This window comes from Poecilia mexicana, unplaced genomic scaffold (genome assembly GCF_051168715.1).
Source record: "Poecilia mexicana isolate PSO_F unplaced genomic scaffold, ASM5116871v1 scaffold_6, whole genome shotgun sequence".
Taxonomy (NCBI): Eukaryota; Metazoa; Chordata; class Actinopteri; order Cyprinodontiformes; family Poeciliidae; genus Poecilia; species Poecilia mexicana.
Window position 1 is genome coordinate 34788149 of NW_028263375.1, and position 27160 is coordinate 34815308.

Consider the following 27160-nt stretch of genomic DNA (forward strand, 5'->3'; position numbering starts at 1 on the left):
TCTGCATTAAAAGTGAATACTTACGAATAAATGCTTGAGATCTATTTTTAACTGGAACTGAGGTGGCTGACCTGTGGTTTGGGTGACAGTGGTAAGCCGCTGACGGTTCTACTGCTTAGGGATCGACCAGTCCCATCTCATACTCTGTATCTCCAGCTTAGAGAGGCCCTTAGTGCTCGACTAGAAATGACTTGGACACCCGAGTAGGTGGGGTCATCCTCCTCTTTCTCCATGATGTCCTATTGAAAGAGGTCTGAGTTTGCACCACCCTCAGTTTCCTTCCATCATGTCACATCTGTTCTTGAACTACTTTAGATCAGGGCATCATGTGCTGCATATTTAGAGCTTCTGGCCTATTTTATGTTGCCAGGTTTAGCCTAAGTGATTAAGGTTAATCCCAGTTAATCCATGATTTAAAAACAAGATAAATTTTATTTTTGTATGAGGTCAAGTTTGTTTGAATATATTTTTTTCTGTAGTAACTAAACTCATCATCACAAAACTCATCGTCGGGTTATCTGTGATACTAAAATTCACGTGATAATCTGAAAAATCAGTGTGGCAAAGATGCAAAAACAGAAAAAACTTTTTTTTTTCTTTTAGTGGTGTTGCTGTTTATTACTTTATTCCTTTCTAAAACACTGGTGAAAAAGAAGTACTACTTATATCCAAACTAAAGTTTAAAATGCCAAAAAAGAAAAAAACTTCCAATATTCCACTGTAAAAGTAAAATGGAAGAACTCAAATCATTCAAATGCTCATTCACAACATCAGCAAACAGCTATTATGCTAACATAAATGAACCATTTTTACACCTCTTTATTTACAGTGATATTGAGTCTTTTTGTGCCTTGATAAATATAGAGGTTATGACTGGTAAAACGTGATGAGGAATAGAAACAAAATCTGTAAAAAAAAAAACTAAATTAACTCATACTGACTGGATTCTTTTAAGAAAATGATGAGAGGGAAGCTCAGCTGGAGACTGCAGCTTCAGAGAGGAGCTGCGTCTTGAAGGCGGTTGCCATGGAGATTAAAGGATTACTCAAACAGGCATGAAAGAATCACAGCAACACTCCAGGTATGTTTTTGATAGGGAAAAACATTATAACATGAGGTAAAGCTCAAAAAGTTTGATTTTACACAATACTGCCTCTTTCATATTTTCTCTCCAAAGAGATCAAAACAGGCTGCAGGCAGGCTGCTCTTCCATATCGGTGATTCCACATTCTGAAATGTGTTGCTTCTAGAGGGCTACTCTACATGTCAAAAGTATGATGCTATGAGGATGGCAATACCTTGAGAAAAATAACAGAAACCTTCTACTATTAAAAAAAGGTTTCATGGATTTGGGCTGAAATCAATGTCAGCAAACACTGGATAGACAGACACTTTCGTTATGAGTCTGTCAGCTGGCATCAAGTTGGGGTCTCAGAATGAAACAGCTTGGAGCCGATCAGTCATGCAGTAGCGCTGATCTCAGCAGTGTGTCCCCACAGCAGAGTAAGCAGCGGAGGTGGAGGGCTCTCTATGGATGGTGCTAAACGGTGAGAGCTCCAGCTCAGCTGTGGGACATTCATTTTCAACTTCTCTGTTGTGGGGTGGGCTGCACTCCTCGCAGCAGCAGCAGCAGCAGTCCAGAAAGGCTCTGGTGAACGGTTGGCACAGAAAGAACAGCAGGACAGGGGTCACTGCAGACTTGCAGAACAGCAAGAGCTGACTGACCAGATGCAGGATGTCCAGGGTCTCCCTGGGAATGCTAGTCGCCATGTACATTGTGATGATGTTGCAGATGTTCTCAGGGATGATGCAGAAACCGTAAAGGATGGCCAAGGCCACCACGGCACAGTTCATCTGGCTCTCCAGCTGGATTTGCTTCTTGCTCCCTCGTACACAAACTCGCTCAGCGTGGCGGATCTTTCTGGCAGTGACCAGCGAGCTGCAGATGGTGAACAGTGTTGGCAGGCAGAAGTAGCAGCCAAAGTACCACCAGAGGCGTGCGCTGTCATAGGTCAGCCCCAGGACGTACAGCGTGTCTGGGAGCTCAGTGGAGATCTGAACCGCACAACGTTCACAGGGCGACACATCGGGGGGGTCACGGTCCTCTGTCACCAGCTGTCGGATGAGCAGCTCAGGTAAAGCCAGCAGCAATGCTCCAACCCAAATGACTGCCAGCTTGGCCGTGGTGGATGCCCAGTTCTCAATCATCTCATAGTACATCTTCACATTGGTGGCTGCACGAAAACGGTCGATGCACAGAGCGCACAGTGTGAAGGTGGTGACCCCGAGAGACGCCACCTGCCAGAAGAACAAAAGCAGAATGTTAAGTGATATAAACACCAATCCATGAACATCACGACCCTTACCCTCATCTGATGAACCTTTGCACCTGCTACAAAACATCTTAGACATGGCAAGCTAGCACCTGACAGGCGTTTACACACACAGAATTTCACTTGTATTTACAAAAGAAATATTTGTCTTTCTTTACTTTTGCTGCTGACTGTGAGGACAGATGAATCAGGATCAACACAAAGAAAAACTTACTATATTTTTTGTGAAATCATTTAGAATGCCAAAGGACAATGTCATCTCTATTAATCTGTAGACTGCTTATATGCAATCCAGTGTTTGATTTCACTAAAGCATCGTCACATTATGCACCAGGTTTATGAGTGGAATACTTTGGTCATTTAGATATTTTTAAGTCAAGTTTCTGAGAACAGAGAGGCACATTTATTTCTTCAGTGACACAAAGTGATTTAGAATTTAATAATTTTACATAATCAAAAAGACAAGTCTAAATCTTCTTATTTTTAATTAGGGTGTATATGTAGCATGTCAGCCCCTCAGGTCTAAACAGAAACCACAGCAGGCTGGATACGATCTACAGCCGAACAGCCAGTTTGAACAGGAGCTTGCTCCATCACTGATGATGTGTCCAGATGCATCAGTGGATGTATTCGCACATGAACTCTGTGAGACATCAGTGACAGTAAGGAAAGACTGGATGAAACCACAAATAGGGAGGTGACTACTGGAGAGTCAGTGACAGCTGACAGACAGCTCCAGTCTCTGTTGGCCATTCTGTGTCCACCAAAAGGAAGACACCCAAATAAAGCTTATGATGAACTCAATGGAAAGGACGAGCTCCCAGATTGATGGACATAACAGTAGCAGACCCAGGAGAAGGACTACTGACTATGGGCAGTGTTCATGTGGTAAAGTCTGCAAGAACTGCATGGCCTAAAAATCCGCCAAGTGAAGATGAAGTGTTTGCTGGGAGCAGGAGTAACACAACACACAGGTGAACAACCTGGTGAGATGTAGGAGGAGCCTGTAAGAGTCTCCCCAGAGCTGGGAGGCAGCATGTCTTCCAGCATGGAGTCATGGCATTGATTGGTCATATGAAGCTCAAACTCAAGTTCAGTTAGAGGACAATGGTTAGCTTAGGGTTGAACTTTAAGATTCTCTGTGTTACTGTATGCGAGCACGCATGTGTGTGTGTGTGTGTGTGTGTGTGTGTGTTTTAGGCCTGCCCTCAGTTTTGACCCTGTTACTTGTAGGTGATGAAGATCCAGCAGCACTAAGGGCTGCAAGTTATCGACTCCATCAGTCTGATTTCATTCCTTTTAGTGATGAAGGATTGAGACGTTTATGCCAAGAAGAAACTGTTGTGATGAAGCTAAATTATAAACAGAGCCTGTTTACAGTGATGAAGACAGTGGGATTAGGCATTCTCACTAATCCCACTCCCCAGTCTGATGGGGGAGCAGACTGTAACACATGCATAAGGTTTTTCACAGTGTGAAGTGACCTTAATCAGATAAACTAGACCTCCTTTCATTTAGATTTAGATGTGAAACTGGATCCACCTTCTTCTCCTGGGATCTTTATGTGCAGGACCTGCATATCTGGCTGCAGCTGTCAAAGAAACCTTCATCAAGCAAAGCCTGCCTGAAAGGGTGAGCAGGAGAATGACCTAAAAATGGTTTTAATAACTATAAAAATGAACCTTACAGGATTCATAAAAACAGATTTCTTTCATAAATTCTTTATGAAAAGTGAAAGAGCATGAGCAAAGAAATGGAGCACACCAACATTAGAATCGGCGCAGACTTTTACTCCAACCTGACAGAGAGAGAATCGTTGAGCTCAGGCCAACATGTGTTGGTCTGTCAAGACCCGACATGTCTGATAACACACTCAGCCACTCCTGCCTTCCTCTTGGGTTAGTGTGTGAGCCTCCTTTTAAATGATGGGAATTCCTCACTTTGGTGAATCATCGTCCAATTACAAGAACGTGTTATGGATTCTGTGTTTTCCTCTAGCTCTTATCTGCTTACACACACACTGTTGATGCTATGTTCATCTTTGTATCTTGTATGTTTCCTCACCCCATGTATGTTGGCACCAGTTTTAAAGGTGTTCAGTTTGCTGTCTCATCATTTTAGTTGGATTTAAGTTCATTATCTTTTTTCTTTTTTTCCATTACTACGCAGCGTTGTTGGTTGCTAGGAGACCCTCGTGGGAAAAAAAATACGTTAGTATATTTCAAACACACTTATATTTGCATAAGTACATTTCAAGTATACTAAGTATTAAGTGTACGATAATAAATATATATGAAGTATACTAACAGCATGTTTGTACCAATTTAGGAATTTTTACTTTAAACACACTTAATTTTTTTATTTCCTTTATTTCTACTAGATCTCAACAGATAAACCCCGTTGAGATGTAGATTTCACTTTCAAGATTGACCTGGGATTGTACCATAATATACACTTAAGAAATATATTAAATAAAAGTATACTTTAAGTGAACAAAATATGTATTTGCTCAAGTATTGAAACAATATGCTTTAAAAGATATTTTGTATATATTTTAAAATGTATGCTCAAAATAGATTTTTTTAAATTAAAGCTTACTTTAAAAGTAAACCATTAAATATGAAATAAATATGAAATTTCAGTACGTTTTAAATTACTTATCAGTGTTTATTTTAGGCTAATGAAGTATGTCTTTTTAGGTGCTTAATAATATTTTACTATTTTGTTAAAAATGACAAAAAACAACAAATATTAACAATCCTTATAGTGGAACTTGTGGTAAGTTTGCTTCAAAATGCTAATTATCTTTAACTATAAACATTGCAGTAAAGACATAAACTTACGTTGGTTTCGGAAATAGTTATTTTGTCAGTTTGATTGTCACTTTTATGATTATTATTACTATAGCAATCATTCAACTTCGTGTTATAAATGTATGGAGGCTCTGTTTGTTCCAACTTATACTTTTATTCATAAACTTAACCTGGTTTTAATTAAGCTCCATAAGACAGAGAGACTTTGATATTGTGAGGTTGTTGTTATAACTGTTGTGATCCGTATTTTTCTGTATAGTTTGAGATTTTCTGTGTTTAGTCCCGTTTCCCTGTTGATTGTTCCCAGCTGTGTCTTGTTCCCTGATTACCCTTCCTGTGTTTTTAAGCCCACCTGTTGTCTTTGTCCTTGTCGTTTATGACTCGTCAGATGTGAGTTGTCAGTTGTCTCTGTCTGTCTGTCTAGTTAGTTAGTCAGTCGTCCACAGTAGAACTATGAAGTCCTGTGACGGCTTCAGCTCTTTCAGTCATTTAATTCAGTAGCTTCCAGTGTTAGCTTTAGCCATAGCTCCCTGTGCTGCCTACTCGTCCGGACTGTTGAGCTGTCCATCTGTCATTAAATTATCACTCATCATCTTCATCCTGGGTCCTCCCTGTGTTCTCCCTCACTTCACTAAAACACAATTCATGACAATAACTTGTTCATCCATGTTTTAATCTTCAACATATGTTTGCAGTCTTAAGTAAATGAAAATGAAAGATGAAGCCAGAGAGATCAGGTGTTAGAAAACTTAAAGACTTTCCTGTCTCAGAAGAAGCTCTGGCTCCACCAGATCAACAACCAGCTCTGAGGATGAACCTCCACATCGTCTTCATGATGCAAGTTTGTTTTTGTTTTTTCAATGAGGAGCTAGCTACATTTTCAACAACAAAAACTGCTGTGTTACCAACACCAAGTGCTTAATAAACATGATTTGATTTAAAGACAACTGGACAGAATTTTTCTCCTTGTTAATCTAACATTTCTCCTTCATACATTTTATTTGTTGTTGGCTTTCAGGGCCCTGTGATGGACTGGTGACCTGTCCATGGTGAACCCTGCCTCTCATCTGATGGCTGCTGGAGATGGGCACCACCAGCCCCCCTCACCACCCTGCAAGGATCAGCGTGTTCAGATCATGGATGGAAAGATGTTAAGGTAGTTTGTCTCCTTAAGTCCACACTTAAAGCAGCTTCATAGTTAATGCCAACATCAACTGAATTTATGATACTGCTGATTATTTATCTACTTCTAACATAAACAGGCAAAGACATCCAGAAATGTTTTTACCCCCCAGGCATCGGGTCCCAATCATCATCAGTTCTGATGATGTCACATACATGGCGAGTCCATAACGTCTTAAAATTGTATTATTTTTTTATTTGCTATTTTTCTGTTCTCTTTAAAATACAAATGCTTTCTGTTTAATTGCTCTATTGTTCTTTTTTGTAGGTTTCTGTAAAGTGCAGTGAACGGGAATGTTCTGTCGTTGATCCTCACTGTTCTTAGGAAGGAGAAATGCCAGTTTGTCTGCAGTAATACTGGAATACTGTGACATTGTATCAAAACAATACTGTCAATCAAATTTTATTTGTATAGCACATTTCAGCAGCAAGGCATTTCAATTTGCTTTACATAATTAAAAAACAAAATAAAAACAGCATGTGACATTGAATAAACAGTGAGAGAGATTTTGGGAAAAAACAAAACAAAACACACTTTTGTTACAGAATTTAAGCGCCTGTCGTCGCCGGACTCCGCCGTCCGTTTAACACGGGTATTATCCAGGAACGTCGCCTAACAGGACAAAGACTCCAACCTTGCAGCACCTGCCCTTGGTGAAACATTTTTCACATGTCCTCTAAAGTGTACCTATTGTTTCATTGTGCTGATTTTCATAAATATGTTGTCTGTAAACTCTTAATATATTGACAATTTGAACAGTTCTGATAGTATATTGGCAATGTACTCTTGAAAAATGTGAATATATTGACTACACAATGTAATTAGTTTCACCTGGAAAGTGTGTTGTAATGGATCCTTCTGTGTTCTGGTAGCCTGATGTGTTTGCAGTACTGATGTGTGTATGAAACATGTAATGTGCAAAGTGGCAAAGCAGAATAATAAGACAATAAGTAACTAAAAAGTGTACTTCATTAGCAATTATGGTAAACCAAAAGTGTAACTGTAGCATACTGTCATCACACTACTAATATTCTTGATATATCAAGAATTCTAAATATATTTTAAATGGAATTTGATCAAACATAGTGTACTTAAGAAATACTAATCAAGCATGTTTATATTACATACAAATCTGTATACTTAATGTATACAAAGTATAATAGTTCCAAAAAAAAAAAAGCATGCGATAGTACACTTAGTACACTGTGATTTTCTACAATTGAATTACTATTAAAATACACTAGGTACAAAATTAGTTGTTCCAAAATAACACACTACTGGTAATTAGTCTGGCTTCGAGTATGCTCAAGTATGCTAAGATTTAACATACTTAGTATATTTATTTTTCACCAGGCCGTTCTTGTGAATTCCTTATTTTCCCAACACACTGTTCTGGCCGGCCCAGAACGGTTCTGGTGTTTTAATTGGTTTCAGCCAATTAAAACACCAGAACCAAATTCATTCCACTGAGACCTGATCAATCCACCAAGTGTCCGTGGGTCCAATCAGGTCTCAATGCCTCACATTCAGTATGGTTCATGAAATAATAAAAATATCTATATGTACATGTATATGCAAAGAATGTAAACAACAATAAAATGAGGAGAGGGAAGAAACAAGAAAAATAGTATTGTATAATATAATAAAAAATGATATAATTAAAAATCACCTGTGCACAATACTTTTGATTTTTCTGTTAGACCCAAAACTACATACTACTCTAAAGTTCTCCAGGGATGACCTGCTCCTCAATTTGAGAAAACAGGAGGGGCTATTTTTTTTGCATAGGGTGATATTGGCCCTTTCTGGAGTTTCAACCGACCCCCAGCACAATGGCCTAAACAACAATCATGAGTTCTCATTGATCCTTTATCTTGTCAAAAACTCGATTTCCCATGCGCAATGCTATGTTATATTAGACCCAGAAACCACACGCTATTTACAGGATGCTCAGACATACTAGAAATGTCTAAGCATCCCGTTAAACGGGTGAGGTCAATTTTTGTGAATTGATCAGTTTCTGTCTGGAGTTTTAACAGACCCCAAGACCCAAACCAACTTAATTAATCTAACCATGGGTTTTGCACAATAAAAACTAAGTGAATGTTCTCCTGATATTGTCAAAAAATTTGAAGGTCAGAAACAGGTGACAGGCGAGAAACAACAATTGAGTTTTACAGTCAGACATTTTGAAAACAAACCGCCAGAAAAAACAAAACAAAAAAAAAAACGTTCTGCCTGCCATTTAAGTTGTGCACACACCAAAAAGCTCCATTTTTGGTCACCACATTAATTAATTGAGAAGGGAGTCCTGGTCTCAGGAACCCAAAAACCGACTCAGACAAGCCCCCAGTTGTTGTAATTCAATCATTTTTATCTCTATGCACCACCCAGGCCTGTTTACCAGTTTCAGGACCCGGTCCTAAAACCATACACCCTTTTACAGTTTCAACTGCAAGAGGGTGTAAGATGGGTTCTTACACTGAGGGGTAAGAACCTTGAGAAATAATGAGATTTGGTTAAGAATAAAATAGGTGTTAATGCCGAAAATGATCAAAATGTTACAACCTGTGCAAGTCATACAAGTAGAACAGACACAGACTGACATTCACCATCCAGCACTGGGCTTCACCAGAACTCCTCAGTAACAACACTGAGGGGTTCAGAGCAACAGAGGACAGTAGCTGATTTTCAGACCTTTGCTGAGGTTAGATAACATCGATGGATGAGATCGGCTTCACATCCAAGTATCGGTCGATTACTAATCTCCCAAAATTAAGGAAATCAGCTCATCTCTAATTTGAAAAGTATGGTGGATTAATAGCATCAAATCAAAGACTAATGACTTTCTACCCCTGAACCAGAGTGAAATAAATCAGTTGGGTGTGACATGGAGAGCTTTAAAGAGGTTTTCACATTCCTCCTACTTTTCCAATTGTCACATTGTAACTTCAAATGTCAGCATTTCATTGGGAACAACATAGGTCCGAATTATTAAGTGGAGGAAAGATGATGCATTATTTTCACCTTCTTAACAGATAAAGATCAGAAAATCATAGTCTTTATATCCATAGCCCTTTATTCTGATTCCACCAAATAAAATCCAGCAAGACTTGTCTTTAGGATTCACCACAGTAGAAAAACAGGTAACACTTTATTTGAAGGGGTGTGAATAAGACTGACATAACACACGTCATAAATATTCATGACTGTTGTCATAAAGTGTCATTCGGTAAATTATGACACTTTTAATACAAAGTTGACATTATTCAAAATGTCTTTATGACAACTTGACATTAACCAAGAAATCATTACTGATATAAATTTGTTATAAAAGTATTACTGATTAAACTTTAAAAATTATGTAGTTTTATGTTATTAAAGCTAAAGTAATACTTTTATAACAAATTCATAACAGATCATGATTTCCTGGTTAATGTCAAGTTGTCATAAAGACATTTTGAATAATGTCAACTATGTATTAAAAGTGTCATAATTTACCGAATGACGCTTTATGACAACAGTCATAAATATTCATGAAGACTTATTGATGTTCATGACAGGTGTTATGTCATGTTTATGACAGTGTCATGTCAGTCTTATTCAACCCCCTTCAAATAAAGTGTTACTGAAAAAAAGTCCATCTGTGTGCAGTTGAACCTCAGTCTGAATGCAGCTGGTCTGGTTCTGGCCTTCTGGCCTCAGAGGTTCTTTAAAGATCAAGCATCAACCTTGGAGGCCAGGGAACCCGGCAGAAGGTCAGGCAGAACCTGGTGGTTCTGTTTAAAGCAGAGTTAGGTTCTACAACAACATGTCGTGTTCTGATCAAACCTTCATCTGGAGACAGGATGGACCAGCTGGACATTCAACCGGACTGACAGGAGAGCATGGAGACTCTAGAGGAGCTGCAGAGATCCACAGCTCAGGAGGACAATCTGCTGACACACTAGTAATCCTACACAGCACACATGGCCTTTGTTGATTTAACATTGAGCATGATACTCTCTAGAAAGCCCTTCCACCAACCTCTCACCTCCAGGTAGGGGACGATCCTGCAGGAAAACGCTCCCAGCAGCCAGTTCTTGGTGAGCCCATGGAAAACCACGAGCGGCAGGCAGAAGAAGACAACTATGAAGTCCCAGAGCGCAAGGTTTGCCAGCAGGGAGTTGGAGATACTCCTCATGTAGTAGTTGTGACACACAATGCACATGAGCGCCACGTTCCCGATGATGCCTACGCTGAAGATGACGGCGGCCACCAGCAGCACCGCCCAGGCTCCGTAGGACGCGGCAGTGAGGGGATAAAATGGGTTCTTCATCTGCTTGGGTCTGGTCCGCGGGTTCCCTGGCGAGGTGTCAGGAGTGTCCGGCAGGAAATAATCCTCCTCCTCATAGTTGCTGCTGTTGAATATCAAGGGGAACCGGGGGTCACGCTCCTGCGCCATAGCGACCGGCAGAGCGACCGACGCCTCCAACAGCGGCTCGCTTCGCTTCCTCCGGTTCTGATTGGACCTCGGATCCTTCTCATCTGTTCTGATTCCGCATTTAAGCCCATGTCCGTTTTTTTTCAGCCCTTCTTCCACAGTATACTGGGCTTTTCGCCTGCTCTCCTCTGTGCGTAAATGTCTATTTAGTGCAGAACTTTTACGCACAGAGCGTTGGCGCAGCGCTCCCTGTAGCTTGGCTGGTTTCGGGCCCAGCGGGGGAAACTCGGCTACGCCGCTGGCTGTTTGTGGGGGGCACGACCTGCTCAGTGCATTCCTCTCAGGGGTGGTAGCGTCATTACGAGGACCGGGACTCCGGCGGAGCGGAGCGGCACCGATGTCGCTACACAGCAGCAAGCAGAGGAGCCGCTGAGGCAGCATGATGGTTCGGTTTAAACAGAGGCGGCCACAGAGCGCCACGATGCTCGGTCCATCTCCAGACTGTGCTGTCAGGTCAAAGACGTCTTGAGCTTCTGGGAGTATGAGCAGCGCTACCAGGGTCCACTCCCGACTCCCGGGCCGGCTCGGGTCTGTGCGGGGAGCAGATGTGCTGAACCAAGGTCACCGCTCGTATGACTGAAGAGCCACGAAGTTTGAAAAGTTCCACCTCACGAAGCTCTGAGGCGGAGAGAAAAAGGCCCGGCAAGGGAAGGAGAGGGGGGAGGAGGGACTTTGGGAGGAGCAAAGATCCGTCAAACTTCCCATATTAATTCTATTTACCTTGCAGAAAACAGTGGCAGTGATAACCCTGATTACGGAAAGGACAAGAGCTGTGACAAGGTTGGCCCTCAATAGAATCAGAATCAGTTTCTGTACAATATGAATAACCATGTCAATATGTCACTTTAGAGAGAATTACACTAGATTGAAGCATATTCTTTATGTCATCCATTATTTTATACCTGAAATACAAATACTTTCCTGCAGGTTTTTAATACTTTATAACTGGTGCTATTCAGAAAGATAAACTTCTGTAAGTTCTGTCCTTTTTGCAAATAGTTTGATCCAAAAACATCCCATTACATCTCACCTGTTCAATCTGCTCCAGTCTCTAACTGGTTTCCTTCCAGGATTGTTCTGGATTTAGCTCCATTCATCCTCCCATCATCTCTGACCTGCTTCCTGCTGAAGAAACACATTCCCGCATGATGCTGCCACCACCATGCTGCACAGTGGACAGGATGTGTTCAGGGTGATGTGCAATGAGGCCAGAAACTGGTTTTGTCCTCAGAGAGAACAAAGTGAAGACTCCATACAGGTCAGCTCTCCTTCAACATGACCCCTGATCAGTTTTAACCTATAGCCACACTGATGAGGCATAACATTATGACCACCAATAAAATATCTGATCCAAACTTACTGATTATGCTTTTATTTAGAAAGTCATTAAATCACTATGGTGAATGGTGGAGAAAACTTTGGGATGGAAACAAACAGAAAGCATCCCATCAGTGCAAGGAACAGATTTCCCACCAAGCAGCCCAGAAGACAGAACACTTGATGTGTTTGAATGTGAGGTGCTGTGCTTCAGGTCCGGTCCAGTCCAGGCTGGTCCATTGTGCTTCATTGTGTATTGTCCGGACTGTTACAGCAGGGTTTGACGACCACAGTATTGCAGATCTGGTAGCAAGTCTGGATCTGCCTGTCCTCGCCCTCTGTCTGGTAGGCCATGAGACACAGGTCGAGCCATGGCCGCTCACCTGTAATACATGTGAGGCATCATCAAGGTCACCTGAACCCTGGACTGGACAGGAAGTGATAGAGTCATGAGGCGACTGTGAAGGTGCTGAGGCAGAGAGAAACACTGATTTCTCTCAGTCCACAGGCCTTCATGGACTTCATTGGTCCTATTACATACCTATGCTGCCCTCTGCTGGACAGAGTGTTTCCATTGTCCGATGAATGCTGTTTTGAGCTTCCTGATTGGCTGAGACATCTGTTGCTGCCACACTGAAGAAAAGCTCCTGAAGACAGAAGCAACACAGTTTAGTTAGTTCCTCCATCCAGTAGGAGGGCAGCAACTCTGAGCTCTGTTAGCCAATCAGGGAGCAGACAGGAAACTGCTGCTTTCAAAACAAACCACTGCTCTGGCTAAAGGGGCCACGTTTCTGTAACTGGGGCAGACTACAGTTTCAAAGATCAAACAATCTTTCATCAGTTTTTAGTCAGTTTTTTCAGCCAGTTTTCAAATGAAAAACACTAAATAATACCAAGTAAACAGAATCAGATAAGGACTAGAATAAAGAACAGTGTAACGAAGTTCCTGGTCTAATGACTGAAAAGCCACCAGCATATTGTTAGGAATAAATAATTCTGTGTTTTTCTCCATCTCTTATATCTGCTCACATGCACACTGCTGCATGCTTACATAGGCAACAGTCACACAGAAACAAAAACTGATTAAGGCCGGCCAACACAGTTCTGGTCAGGTCCTGAAACTGGTAAGCGGATCTGGGTGGTGCACAAAGGGGACAATGGGTGAACTACAAGAATATGTTCATCAAAAATTTTAAAGTATAAATTAATTATATCCATCTTTGTGCTCTGCTCTCCTGAGCTGTGAGGAGCTGGAGCTGATTCAACATCCCTACTGACGGCGTCTGGAAATGTTAGCTCAGAATTCAAGTGTTGTGCATCATTTTCTAGTCCTCCCTTCATCAGGTTACAGAACAATGGTTCCTATTGCTTTGATTCCAAGCTTGAGCTGACCGGTTTCCAGTCATTTGGTGCAATTGTTGGACCAGGGACCTTACTAAAGGTCAAAGGTCACCTGTCCTGGAGGGGTGAAGTTGAAGACCCCTGAGCTGGAGGCTGAGGAAACCTTTGCAGGTGGAGTTAATTAGCTGATTAATGAGATTCCAACATTTCATAAAATTTGGGCTGTTCATTTTCTGAAAGCCAAAATAATCACAGTGACGAGAAATAAAGGCTTGAAATATTTCACTCCATGTCCAATGAATCTGTGTTTATGACTTTCCTTTCCTGAGTCAGTCTCCTGTATTAAATGTGTACCACTATTTTGTCCTGTTCTGCAAGGGCAAGACTTTTTCTAAATGTGAAAATATAAACACACACACACACACACACACACACACACACACACACACACACACACACACACACACACACACACACACACACACACACACCCACCATATCCTCTTATAAACAAACACAGAACTTCATCAGGTTAGGCCCTTAGCAGGCTGGATGACTAAATGAGGATCCACTCAGAAACCAGTTCATTATTGAGATGAGATTTTCTAGTTCCACTTTAGTGAAGGTGATATCTTGGGATGGACCAGCGACCCGTCCAGGCTGTACCCAGCCTCGGTAAACACACAGCTGTTCTCATCCTGCAGTCAGATTTTCCAGCTCAGACTTCACCTGCCTGTCTGACAAGGACATGAAAGTCAGAAACTCACAGCATGTCTCCACAAGTAGACGTCCAGAGTGTCTGTGGCATCCTGCAACTGCAACTTCATCAGCAAGACCAGCTGCAGTGGCTGCACACCGAGGGCTGCAGAACACAAGCAAACAGACAGAAGGCTTAGGGCTGACCCCAAATCAGTCACGTTAAGCAAGCAAATTTGTAAAGATGCTGTCAGCAGCCAGCCAACGTTTCCAGGTCAGAACGGGTTTTTCCTAGATTGGCTGTTGCCTTCTTGTGCAATTCAGTTCAATTCAAATCTTGATTCGCATATCAGTCTGGCCTTTCTTCCATTCACCTGGATTTCCTCAGGTAGTTTTCCTGCTGGCCAATGAGCAAATTGAAGGAGAAGTCTATTTGCTGTTTGGAGGATCAGCAGAGGAGGATGGTTGTTTACAGTGCAGCCAATTTCCGGTAAAATTCATAGTGCTGAACTGGCGCATTATATCTCAGTGATTGGGTAAAATTTAAAAGCTCAACATAGTCCACACTTCTAGGAAGCAATGATTTAACAGTCGAGAGCCCAGACCCTGTTGAAGCAAAGTGCTGGACATGGGGCTGGTTTTTACCAGGCTAACTTTTTCAAAGTCTGGGGTGAAAAATGTTTCACTTTTTTGTTTTTTATTAATATAGTTGAGATTTTGGCAGACTTTTGAAAAATCAAGTGATGACAGTCCAATTAGGATGTAATTGAGGTGATTGGAGACTCGGGAGGTCGGAGTTCATCAGGCTGAAGGTTCGATTCCCGCTCCTTTCAACTCCATCATGGTGTGTTGGGCAAGACACTTCACCCACCTGGCCTCACCTGCTGGTGGGGGTCAGACTGGCCCAAGGCAGCTGGGGCTCTCTGGGGCCTCAGGATCAGATTGAGGGCTGTACTAGTTCAGACTATTTATTACCATAAGAAGTTAATAGTGAGTGACATATAACCATAACCTGGTTTTGTTTGGAGATTTTAATCCATTAAACATTCAGTTGTTTTTTCTTTAGCTTATAATGCCTGTTGATATGGTTACTGTTTTCTCTCTCATCTTCAACTACAGGAAGTGCAGCATGTCTCACTCTCTGCTATCATCTTCTCATCGATCTGCTCCACTCCTGCAGCACTCGGCTCCCTCACTGCAGCCTCAGAGCACCGCTTACACCTGCAACACACACAGCTGTCAGAGATGCCGTCCCTAACACACTCAACTGTTGGGTCTGTCTGGGTTTTGGTTCTCTTATTATGTTATGCTAGCAGAAGAGGTGCTGGGCTGTTACCCGTAGTGTCTGTTTGTTCCTCTGAACAGGAAGGGTGCGGTCAGGTCCAACAGGGCCAGCCGGCCACCAGATGGCGCCACTGGAACAACATTGGGGTAAGCAGCTGCCAGGTGCTGCGTCTCCTCCAGAGAGCACCCTGGAGGGAGGGAGGGGTTAAAATGAAAACATAATTTCCTTTGTTGCAGATCTGATGAGAAGAAAAGCCACAAAGTTTAATAGATTTCATCTTAAAAACAGAAAGATGCTGAAGGAAGTTGCAGACATTTCCTGGTCCTGACTGTTACCCATGAGGAAGATGAGTTGCTCAGTTTTGCCCTCCGTCATGAGTTTGGTGGACAGGTGGACACTGGGAGAGTTCTGTTGGGATGCTGAGGCGTCTCCTGGTAGATCCACTTGTCCAGACAGCGCCCATGGAGGAGGAGCACAGGCCGCAGGGCGCCGGGTCGCCTCAGAGAAGATCCCGGCCAGCAGCTCTTCATCCGGGACGTCCTGACTGGGAACACAGTGGAGCTTTTATTCTCCATGGACTCACACAGGACAGCTCACTTTATCTCTATAGCGCCAATTCACAACACGTTGTCTCAAGGCACTTTGCAGAAGAAAAAAGAATCATTTCGGTTCAGTCACAAATACATTACCATTGATCAAACAGTAAAGTTTTCTCAATTAATTATTTGGCATAGTAACACACAGGTGTTGTTCAGCTGTAGTTGAACAACAGCTGTTCTGTTGTAAATTCATTTCCTTTGAATTTACAAGGAAATTTAGGCTGATGTTTTTGGCAGCAGGAGAGTGAGCAGAGCACAGAAAGCTCTGCGTCCACCGTTTGCTCAAAGGACAAGGAAGGAAGAAAGGAACATATTCATGAATACGGGAAGGAATATTTAAGCAGATCCTCTTCATTACACATCTGACCTCAGGGGGGCGCTACAGGCTCCTGGTGGTGGCCTAACGATGGGCGGTTTGTACCAGCTGACAGAATTATGCTTCTAGACATGAGATCCTTTATGATATGTTTTGCTCATTGTCTAAAGGTTTCTTTAAAATCTGAAATAAATATGAAATGACTAGATTTTATCTAAACTGTCTGTGACAGACTCTGTCCTGTCTCACTGTCCCAGATTGTCCTAACAAAGCACTTTGCTCTAAGATGCTTTGTCCACATGTTCACCTGTACATAATTACTCCTGTCCACCTGTCCTGATGTTCACATGTCCACCTCATGGGTGGAAATCCCTGGAGGGTTTGGAGGGGTCCAGAACCCCACAGTCACGGACTGAACTGCTTCCTTCACTACAGGCAGACTACAATTCTGAAACAATGCAGACGTCAACGTCATTGTCCACAACTTCTTCTGTTAGCTGATTGGTCTGATAGAAAATCTACCAAAGGGAATCCACTTCAGAGGGAGAAAGGCCAGACTGAACTGTGAAGTGAAGTGAGATTTGAACTGAGCAGAATAGTGCAGGAAAGCAACAACCAGGTTAGGATTACAAAGACACAGACTTAGTTAAATAATATATTATATTATAGTACTCTTAGCAGCATTGTGATCTGAATTTGGACAGAACTATGTTTAATAGGCCTGTCACGATAAGAAATTTTGCTGAGCGATTAATTGTCTAAAAAATTATTGTGATAAACAATAATATTGTTTCAAGACCTTTTGATGGAAATGATTAATAATGCATGCGATTTCCTGCCATAGATAGATGCACTTTATTTTCAAATGAACACATAACACTAGAACTGACTAACTAAATAAAGCAACCAAAAACAAAAATAAAATGGATTCTCAGTTTCCATGAACAAAAAACGTACTTGAATAAAAACTAAACAACATAAAGCCGAAGTGGAAATAAATACTGCATTCAACCAAAAGAGTGCAGATTATGAAGTCTGTATACTAGATTGTCCTTCAGTAATCACTAGATTTAAATAAAGAAGATGGGCACATCCGACTACCTGATGCAATAGTTCACACTACACGATTTTTTGCCCCCATTTTCCCCTTATGATAATCTTAGATCGTTGGCCGATCTAAGATTGTCGCTGGTGATGTCGTAACCGATCATCCTGCAGTGTGTGGTGTGTTACGGTAGATCGTCGTGGCCGCTCCGATCTAAATCAGGAGGTTTCCTTGACTGGGAGCTTAACGCTGCCTGTTGAATGTGACAGGTAGCCAATCAGAAAGCGCGGATTCTCCTCGGTGCTTTTTGAGGGGAAATTATGAAGGGAATCCCAAACAGCTGACACGGCGCAACCCGAAGTCCAGCGGACATTGGAGATGATATGTGGAAACATTAATATTTATTCAACATTTCGTGCAAAGAATATAGAAATGACAAGGAGAGGAGTTGGAGCCAAATTGCTACCACAGTTGATGAAGCCGGTAGGTTTTCAGCTGTTCTTCGTTAACGTGACATAAATAGGTTATAATGATTTTCATTCAGTCAGGACTTTATGCTGACTCTAGCCACATGCATCACAGGTAGATTCCAGTAAAGCATTGATTAATGCCTGATTTTAAAATTAGTTAACTGGACTTATAGCCATTATTTTGTGCCCATTTGGCTGGAAACCACACAGCACGACGAACCCGATCGAACCATTATACCGAGGATTTCTGTCGGCTAATGTGTCTCTCAGGTTTTGAAAATGGGCCGACAACTCGTGTCGTGTGAGCTGGACATTACACTAACTGAAATTGAAATTGAAATTTATTTCGAACATGATACAAATATAAAAAGTAATATAGTACATAATAAGAAAAGTGAATAGAAAAGAAGAAAAAAAAAATACAGATATCTATTTCAGTTAACATATGTTCAAAATGGGTAGGAAAGAAGTAAAAACTTATTAACTCCTACCCCCTAAACACTGGAAAACTTACAGTACTACTGTTATTTAAAAAAAAAAAAAAGAAGAAAAAAAGAACCAATTCAATCAATTAAAAGTCAGAGTAGCTGTCAGCAATTACTAATATATAGCTATGCATTATCCCTTTTTATAGTGGTTTGTCTTTTCAAACCCTTACACCAAGTTGTTCTCCTCCTTGCACACATTATTACTTTCTCTTACTCGTATGTTTATCTCTATTGAAAATGACTTCTTTATATTTTCTTTTAAATTGTATTAAGCTATTGCTTAGTTTTAAGTCGGCTGCACAGTGGCGCAGTTGGTAGAGCTGTCACCTTGCAGCAAGAAGGTTCTGGGTTCGATTCCCGGCCCCGGTCTTTCTGCATGGAGTTTGCATGTTCTCCCTGTGCATGCGTGGGTTTTCTCCGGGTTCTCCGGTTTCCTCCCACAGTCCAAAAACATGACTGTCAGGTTAATTGGCCTTTCCAGATTGCCCCTAGGTGTGAGTGTGTGTGTGCCTGGTTGTTTGTCCTGTGTGTCTCTGTGTTGCCCTGCGACAGACTGGCGACCTGTCCAGGGTGTACCCCGCCTCTCGCCCGGAACGTGAGCTGGAGATGGGCACCAGCACCCCTCCCGACCCCACTGAGGGACAAGGGTGACGGAAAATGGATGGATGGATGGTAGTTTTAAGTCGTCATCTAATTTGTTCCATAACTTTACACCTTTAATTGAAATACAAAAACTTTTTCTTGTTGTTCGCAACTTGCGGAGCTTTAAGTTTGAATAACCCCTTAAATTATATCCTCCTTCCCTTTCAGAAAACATACGTTGTATGTGCTCAGGTAACACATTTTTAGATACTTTGAACATAAATTGGGCCATTTTCAATTCTACAAGCTCGTTAAATTTGAGTATTCTAGATTTTATGAAGAGTGGGTTTGTATGCTCATAATAACCAACATTATGGATGATTCTAATGGCTCGTTTCTGTAGGACGGTTATCGGATGTAAAGCAGTCTTGTAATTGACTCCCCACACTTCACAACAATATGATAAATATGGTAAAATCAGAGAGTTATATAGAATATGAAGAGATTCAGCATTCAGTATATGTCTAGCTCTAACCAATATAGATATACTTCTACTGAGTTTACCCTGTAAATGTTTAATATGAGGTTTCCAACTAATTTTGTCATCTATTATTACGCCAAGGAACTTATTAGCAAAAACATTTTCTAAAATTACGTCCTCTATTTGAACTTGAAATTCAGTATTATTGTAACAGTTCCCAAAAACCATGATTTTCGTCTTATCCAAATTTAATGATAATTTATTATGGTCAAACCATATCTTTAACTTACTAATCTCTGAAGTGACTGTTGAGAGAAGATGCTCTAAATTGTCGCCAGAGGCTAGAATATTTGTGTCATCAGCGAATAAGATAAGTTTTAATACATTGGACACTTTATTGATATCATTTATGTAAAGATTAAATAAAACTGGTCCCAATACTGATCCTTGTGGTACTCCACAGACAGTCTCCTGCCAGTCAGATTCCACATCTCCCAATTTCACAAATTGTTTTCGGCTCTTTAGATAACTCCTCATCCAGTCCAAAACTACTCCCCTAATTCCATAACGTTCTAATTTTTTAAGTAGGATTTCATGATTTATTGTGTCGAAAGCTTTCTTTAGATCTATAAATATCCCTACTGCCAATTTCTTACTATCTGTGGCATTGGTTATTTCTTCTATTAAGTCAATTACGGCCAGCGTTGTTGACCAATTTACTCTAAATCCATATTGACTGCTACTAAGTAAAGAATGTTTCTCTATAAATTTTTCCACTCTTTTCTTAAAGAGCTTTTCCAGAATTTTTGAAAATTGTGGGAGAAGAGAGACAGGCCTGTAGTTAGTGAAAATGTGATTATTGCCAGTTTTATACATTGGTTTGACCTTAGCTATTTTCATTTTGTTGGGAATTGATCCTGTTTGAAATGATAAGTTGCAAATATAAGTTAATGGTTTAGAGATTCCTTTAATTACTATTTTAATAGTTTTCATGTCCAGATCATCACAGTCAGTGGATGTTTTATTTTTGCATTTATTCACAGTGTTTATGATTTCTGAAGATAGAAGGAGCTGGGATTATTCTCAATTTGATATTGTTGAGTTACAGTATTTATAGTCGTTATTTTTCCTGCTAATTGAGGTCCTATATTAACAAAATAACTATTAAATTTATTGACAACACTTTTCAAATCAGTAATATTCCGTTCATTTTCTATAAAATAGTGTGGATAATTGGTAACGTTAAGGACATGATGAAGGGAGGGTCAGTGCAGAGCACCGGAGCTGAGCCTTTTTTCATTCAGTGTCATCAACAGAAAGAAAAAAAGGCAGGAAGAGACGATAAAGCCGATAATTAAAATGAGGTCGATGGGTTTAATTTATCGTGCGATTAATTGATTTATCGTTTATCGTGACAGGCCTAATGGTTAACAGGGAATAAAATGTGTCCTGCTAAGTTCAAGCTAAGAGCCTGTCAGCTCTGCACACACCAGTGTGTTTAGATGACTGAAGCTGTTTGGTGGGTTCAAATCTTCCATTATTTGCTGTTTTCTGCCTTGTATGACATCTGTTAAAACACAGCTGGGCTCCTAAAGACTGGACCAAACATGCCTTTCTACCAGCTGACAGATGACTTTAAATATGGAATGTTTTCAGCAGACTGACCTCTGTGGAGGACGGGTTATTCATATTTATTCTGTCCATCTACATAATTACCCATATAGTTAACAAATGTAGCTCATGTGCTGGAAGAATGAAAGATCAGCTGAGGTGATGATTTGTGGAGCTGCTTCTGGTGCTGATCGGAGGACCTGGGAAGTGAGCTGTGATTGGAGCGTTTAGCAGGAGATGGGTCAGGACCCGGCGACAGTGTGTGAACCTACATTGCTGAACAGCTGCAGCAGAAGAGTTTGAGGGCGTGGTGCAGCCGGCGGGGCTCATAAGAGCCTATCTGGGCTCGGACATGGTGAGTCTGGCCACCAGCACTCTGCTTCACCTGGGACAGAGTCACCAGTTGCAGCTGGTGGTCACAGCATCGCTCTGCAAAACAGGAAAATAAACTCCATAAAGACTTTCATCATGAATGAAGTTGAGGACCTCGATCCTTCTTCAGTCAAATGTTTTTACTCCTGGCAGATTTCTGCTGTTTGTTTCTGTGTGTCAAGCAGGGGTCACCTTAATTTAATATGTTCCATATATGATCAGTATGTTTATATAATAGACAGAAAAATCTGAAGTCTGTCAGACATTTTGACAAATTACAATTCACACCCCTATTTAGTGCAGACATGCGGGTCACTTTCAACTTTTAGTATCGAGTTAATTCCAAAGGTAGTTAAATCAATCAAAAAACATCCCTTCTGAATATAATCTCTGACACATGAAGATAATCTGAATATAATCTCAGCTGTTCTTCGTTAACGTGACATAAATGATTTTCATTCAGTCAGGACTTTATGCTGACTCTAGCCACATGCATCACAGGTAGATTCTAGTAAAACATTGATTAATGCCTGGTTTTAAAATTAGTTAACTGGACTTGTAGCCATTATTTTGTACCCATGTGGCTGGAAACCACACAGCACGACGTGCCGTGAACTTAATGCATCTGACTGGTAGCTTACAGCGCACTGAAGTGTTATGAGCAGGAAGCTTTGGAACAAGTCTGGTTAAAAAGTGCAGGTGAACTGATGCTGGCAGCTCATAATTCAACTGATTTCATTGTTCTCAGTAGTTTTTATCACTGAGAAAAGGTTAGATATGTTCATCTGTTTGATAGATGAGATCTAGAGCATTCAACTTGTTGAATATTAATTAAGCTGCATAAAAATTAAATGCAACATAGTAGTCTATATCAATATAATTAAGAAATTATACTGAATATTTCTGACTACATCAGTCAAAATGACGGAGAACAAAAAAGTCTAGTGGGACCTCTGATCTCAATATTCAGATCATCAAATATGTTTTAACTTCAGGCCAAGGTAACATGAGGAAATACAAAAAAATGTCTTTTCAAATGATGGTTTCCTTTAATAAGGAGAAAATCAGTCCAAACCAGCCTGACAGACTGTGGACTGGTGACTGCTCTCCATCTCTGTGGATCTCTGCTTTCTGTTTCAGTTCAGATCAGGGGTCTCAAACTCCAGTCCTCGAGGGCCGCTGTCCTGCAGTTTTTAGATGTGCCACAGGTACAAAACACTGGAATGAAATGGCTTAATTAGCTCCTTCTTGGGTAGATAACTTCTCCAGAGCCTTGCTAATGACCTAATTTTTCTATTCAGGTGGTGCAGCAGAGGCTCATCTAAAGGTTGCACGACAGCGGCCCTTGAGGACGGGAGTTTGACACCTGTAGTTCAGACACACTGATGTGTGACACTGTGGCAGTCCCACACCACCACACTGCCACCACCATGACTGACTAGTTTCTGAAATGCTGTGGTAATAACATGACACACACCTTAACGGAGTTTCCTCTTTTGTCATGCTACTTCACTCTCTGGTTTGTCTAAAAATTATTCTACACTAGTCCAGAACCAAACTCAGTTTACTGCTGTAATATTTCATCTTCATACCAGTTCTACAGTCCACCACATCGCCATCTGAAACAGAAACGGAGACGGAGATTATTGAGTGTGACAGATTGAGACCAAAGTCAAACTGCGGAGACGGCCGTCATTAACAAAGAAAACAAAGACTAATTCTGTTCTAAATATTGAATCCAGTAAAATTCTAAATAATTCTGAGGACAGTTCAAACATCATCACCTTCTGCTGATATTCTCTATGACCTTCAGAGATGTGACTTTTAGGTGTCTTTCATACCTATAAACTCTGGTGGAGTGCTCCAGACTTCCAGCAGCTCAGAGTCGTTCAGCTCAGAAACTTCTTCGTCTTGGTGGTCTAAAAACGCCTCCATGGCTCTAACAGCATCCAAACAAGATCAAAGCAAAGGATTGAGTTGATTTCTATAGATCCATTCATTGACAACACAATCAGAAGAGAATGAAACGTGCAAAAATACAAAAGAATTTGCAGGGTGCACAAGAGGACATAGAGGAATAAAAAGCAATCCTGGTTTACTTTCTCTATATTCTGTGAAAGTTTTGCAAGATACAAAGGGTTAATTTTGAGACATAATGACATAATCAAAGGAAATGTGCATCCATGGAGGAAATTTATTCTTTGTCCAACCAAATAATACATTTTCCCCGTGGTGCCTCTCTCCAGCAGTCATTGGGCTAGAGATGAGGTCAGCTTGGACAGATTGCCAGTTTGGCACAGTTATTTATTTATTATATCATTATGTATTATTTTAGTCCAGTGAGAAGAAGAGTCACAGATACATCCAAGAATAAGCTTCTTTAACTCTAACCCTTCTATTTTACCATAATTACATCATTTTCTGTCACCCATCATAATCTGTGACAGCAGGGCCAGAAGCATTGAACTCTGCCATTATTAGGGTGCGTTCACACTGCAGCCTGAAGTCAATCAATTCCGATTTTTTGTCAAATCGGATTTTTTTTGCCGGGCACACATGTGCAACCTGTATGCGTTCTGCAGTCTGAACGGACAAACGACCTGAAAGTGTCCCGCATGTGCAGTAGAGGGCGCCATAACGTCAGCGTTCTGCCATAGAAAGAAGAAGTGCTCAGTGTTTGTGGAAGTAAACATGGAGGCTAACGGTGGAGCTTAGCTTACATATTTGAAGTTGTTGTCCGGCCGGAGCAGCATATTAACAACTTAATCCTCATATAATCCGTCATGGTTGTTGTTTTTCTTCCCACTTGCGCGTATCAGGATGCAGAATAGTGAGATTTGTTGAGCATCAGTGACGTTCAGTTCGAATGAAGGCGACCTGAACGTTAGGTCACATTTGAATCGGATACGTATCGGATATGGGTCACATTCCAAAAAGGATCCGACCTGTGCTGTTCACACTGCCATGAAAAGATCGGATACAGGTCACATTACGTCAAAAAAAAAAAAGGCTTTTTTTGACGTAATGCTGCAGTGTGAACACAGGTGACTGTAATGAAGAGGTGGCAGAAATATTAAAAAAAACATTTTGAATCCCTTCCCTGTCCAACAAAGCACTTGGAATCATATTGATGGTTTACCTTTTGATTAAATGGCTACAGTGGGCTGACATATTTGAAGGACAGTACAGACAGTAAAAGCCTTGGTCCATCAAACAGTGTTCAGCATTAAATACAAAAAAATTGATCACATTTTCTCCCCTAATGTGATGCTAATAAAGAAGCCATGAAGCTTAAAACTTCTGATGATGCAGACTGTGTTTCCCCAGTTATGTAGACTGTAGATAAGAATCTAATCTAGTCATTAGACTCTTGTAGCCTAATTAAAATAAATTATTAGACCAGTTATTTCTAGTTGATCTAATAATGATAATAAATAAATAAATCTCTTCCATGGGTGCATTACAGAGACATTATTTCATTATGTCTCTGTATAGAATTGACCCTTTGGATTTCAAAAAACCTTCATAGGATTTAAAGGAACCTGTTTGTGACAGGTTCTGTCCAAGCGGCTCAAACAAACCTCCTGAGCTCCTGCACATCTGGGCTGTTTTCTGGCAGAAGCTGGATGCCTCTCCCGTATGATGTTCCTCCGTGGAGGTGGAAGGCCAGATGATCCAGCTCCACAGGCTGGCTGCTGGTGAGGCCCGGCACTCTACTGGATCCTGGGATTGCTCGGAGGTTATAGATTCTTAAAAAGGCACCAGGCTGACGGGACATAGGGGTCAGTTAAACACAGAGAAGGGTATGTCCAGAGGAATGCTCTCTTTGTTAGGGATAGAAGCAAAAACCTGAGTTACCAGCTGGAACCGTAGCATGGCTATCTATTGGCCCAGGACTTACAGTGAAGTAGACAAACTTGAGTGGTTCTTCTCACACTTTATGCTCAAAGGTCCAAATGTGATTTTACATCTGACATAACATGTGACTCAGATTACAGGAGGAACAATCGGTCCAGTAGACCAGGAACTAGTTTGATGACGTTTGCCTTGAAAAGTGAACTCTGTGAGTAAGTCAGTTGGAACTGAACAGGCAGCTTCATCCACTAACTCCTTCACTTAAAAGCATTTTTAGTTTTGAATGTAATAGTTCAGAGTGAGAACAGCCCAGTACTTCTGGGGGAAAAAACTGTTGCAGTAACACTGAGACAATCTGAACTGTGGGGCCTGCAGAGTGAGTGCTAGTATTTTGGAGCAGCTGTGAATGCCTGTGAGGCCTCACTGAAATCAGCAGAGGTTTCACCTGACAGTCTCCCTGACACCCTCTCTTCCATATTTCACACATTTTAGGGTATTATTGATGGAGAGCAGAAAAAGATGACCAGAAAGGAAATTTTTCCTAAGCTGCAACTTCTTTAAATCCGTAGTTAAAAGTCACAGTACGTAACATTTCCATACTTGTTAAAATCCTCATTATGTTGTGGTGGGAAAATTATTACAGATAACATCTGCTGATCATGTTATATTAAATGTTTTCAAAATCTCACCAAAAGAACCTGCTTGGTTTACACACAAGGTTAGAAGTTGTTTTCCTGCAGCTGCATTGGAACTAGACTGCCTATTCCAAGTTTTGGATCCCTTATCCTTGGTATAGACCTATGTGTTGACTCTGCCTGTTGGAGTTTTCATTTGGAACTGTATCATGTTGTTGTTTTATTATCTTATCTTACAAGCTCTCTGTATTGTGCACAATATGCAAAATATACCTGATTGAATGATTTCATCTTACAGTACTTGCTGATTTATTTTTTCCCCACAACAATGTTGTGACAGCAGAATATGAAACAGATGATCCTTCATCTCCTCCCTGAATTACTATTTCCAAGAGAGGCTAAGTGAAACAAATCACAAAAAACTTCACATTAAAAGGTAGTTAATTCTACAAACTAGGGAAGGCCGTCATGACCAAGAGCCTTTCCTGTCTGCACTGATGACATTGGGCTACTGACTGGAAAAAACCTGTCCAAAGCATCTCGTAGCTGACAGCATCGCCACATCACTTCTGCTTCTAATATGCTTAACTACTCAAAGAAGTTAGAAAACAGGATCTTCAGTGCTATTCCCTTTATTTCTTGTATATACCGTACATCTTCAAGAAAAACACTGGTAAGGCAGGGCTTTACAAAAACTGGAGATCAGAAATTGGTACTTTTATGAGTGGTTCCCTCATAAAATTCACTTCTGAATGTTTCTAAAAATCAAATAGGGGATACGTGTATAATGACGGTAACAGCTTTTGCTATGTATCAGGTTAAGTCAGTACTTCTCAAATAGCCCCAAGGGAGCGTGGCGAGGTGTCAGTAAATATCCGTACAGGTCAGCCTGCGTCTGGTTTGAGTGAAAGGAGGCACTTGCGATCTGCACTGAGGTAAACTTCAGAAATCACCGCCCGAAACAGCACAGAGGAGCCAGCAATGTGACTGGTCTGGGCTAGCGCTGAAACAATTCCTCGAATGATTCGAGTACCTCGATTATTAAAATTCCTCGAGGAAAATTTATCTGCCTCGAAGCTTCGTTAATTTATGTTTTATTATGTAGCGCACCGTGTTCCGGCCGGATCATTATTTGTGGTGGGCAGCGCTTGTACTTCCGCCTAGGAGTTGTTGTGAAGTGCTAGCAGCATGGCGTTGAATTGTGTGGCGCTTTGTCAGGGTTTGGGGACAAATAAGGATTGTTGAATTTGGCGGA

General features: G+C 41.1%; 2 protein-coding genes across 2 annotated transcripts in view; both read right to left on the minus strand.

Annotated features, from left to right (window-relative positions):
* Positions 1-586: 586 nt before the first annotated feature.
* On the minus strand, positions 587-11750 carry gpr37a (G protein-coupled receptor 37a). Its single transcript, XM_014977469.2, has 2 exons — positions 10363-11750; positions 587-2298 (listed from the first exon to the last, which is right to left on the minus strand). Exons 1-2 carry the CDS (start codon positions 11191-11193, stop codon positions 1480-1482), a joined length of 1650 nt encoding a protein of 549 aa, XP_014832955.2. The 5' UTR covers positions 11194-11750; the 3' UTR covers positions 587-1479.
* Positions 11751-12168: 418 nt separating this feature from the next.
* Positions 12169-27160, minus strand: part of pot1 (protection of telomeres 1 homolog) — a 47685-nt gene continuing 32693 nt past the window's right edge. Inside the window, exons 11-20 of the mRNA XM_088006687.1 lie at positions 24997-25181; positions 23257-23354; positions 23008-23034; positions 21316-21472; positions 15787-15995; positions 15503-15638; positions 15305-15387; positions 14238-14332; positions 12671-12776; positions 12169-12512 (exon numbers count right to left, since the gene is read on the minus strand). Coding sequence (XP_087862813.1) covers positions 12376-12512; positions 12671-12776; positions 14238-14332; positions 15305-15387; positions 15503-15638; positions 15787-15995; positions 21316-21472; positions 23008-23034; positions 23257-23354; positions 24997-25181 — 1233 coding nt within the window. The 3' untranslated portion in view covers positions 12169-12375. The remainder of the gene's footprint in view (positions 12513-12670; positions 12777-14237; positions 14333-15304; positions 15388-15502; positions 15639-15786; positions 15996-21315; positions 21473-23007; positions 23035-23256; positions 23355-24996; positions 25182-27160) is intronic.

What these genes read in the sequence shown, in the direction of transcription:
- gpr37a (XM_014977469.2), bottom strand. Translation starts at nt 11,193, where the DNA reads ATGCTGCCTCAGCGGCTCCTCTGCTTGCTGCTGTGTAGCGACATCGGT. An exon ending in GGATCGTCCCCTACCTGGAG is followed by an intron (nt 2,299 to 10,362) that starts GTGAGAGGTTGG and finishes TTCTTCTGGCAG; the next exon opens with GTGGCGTCTCTCGGGGTCAC.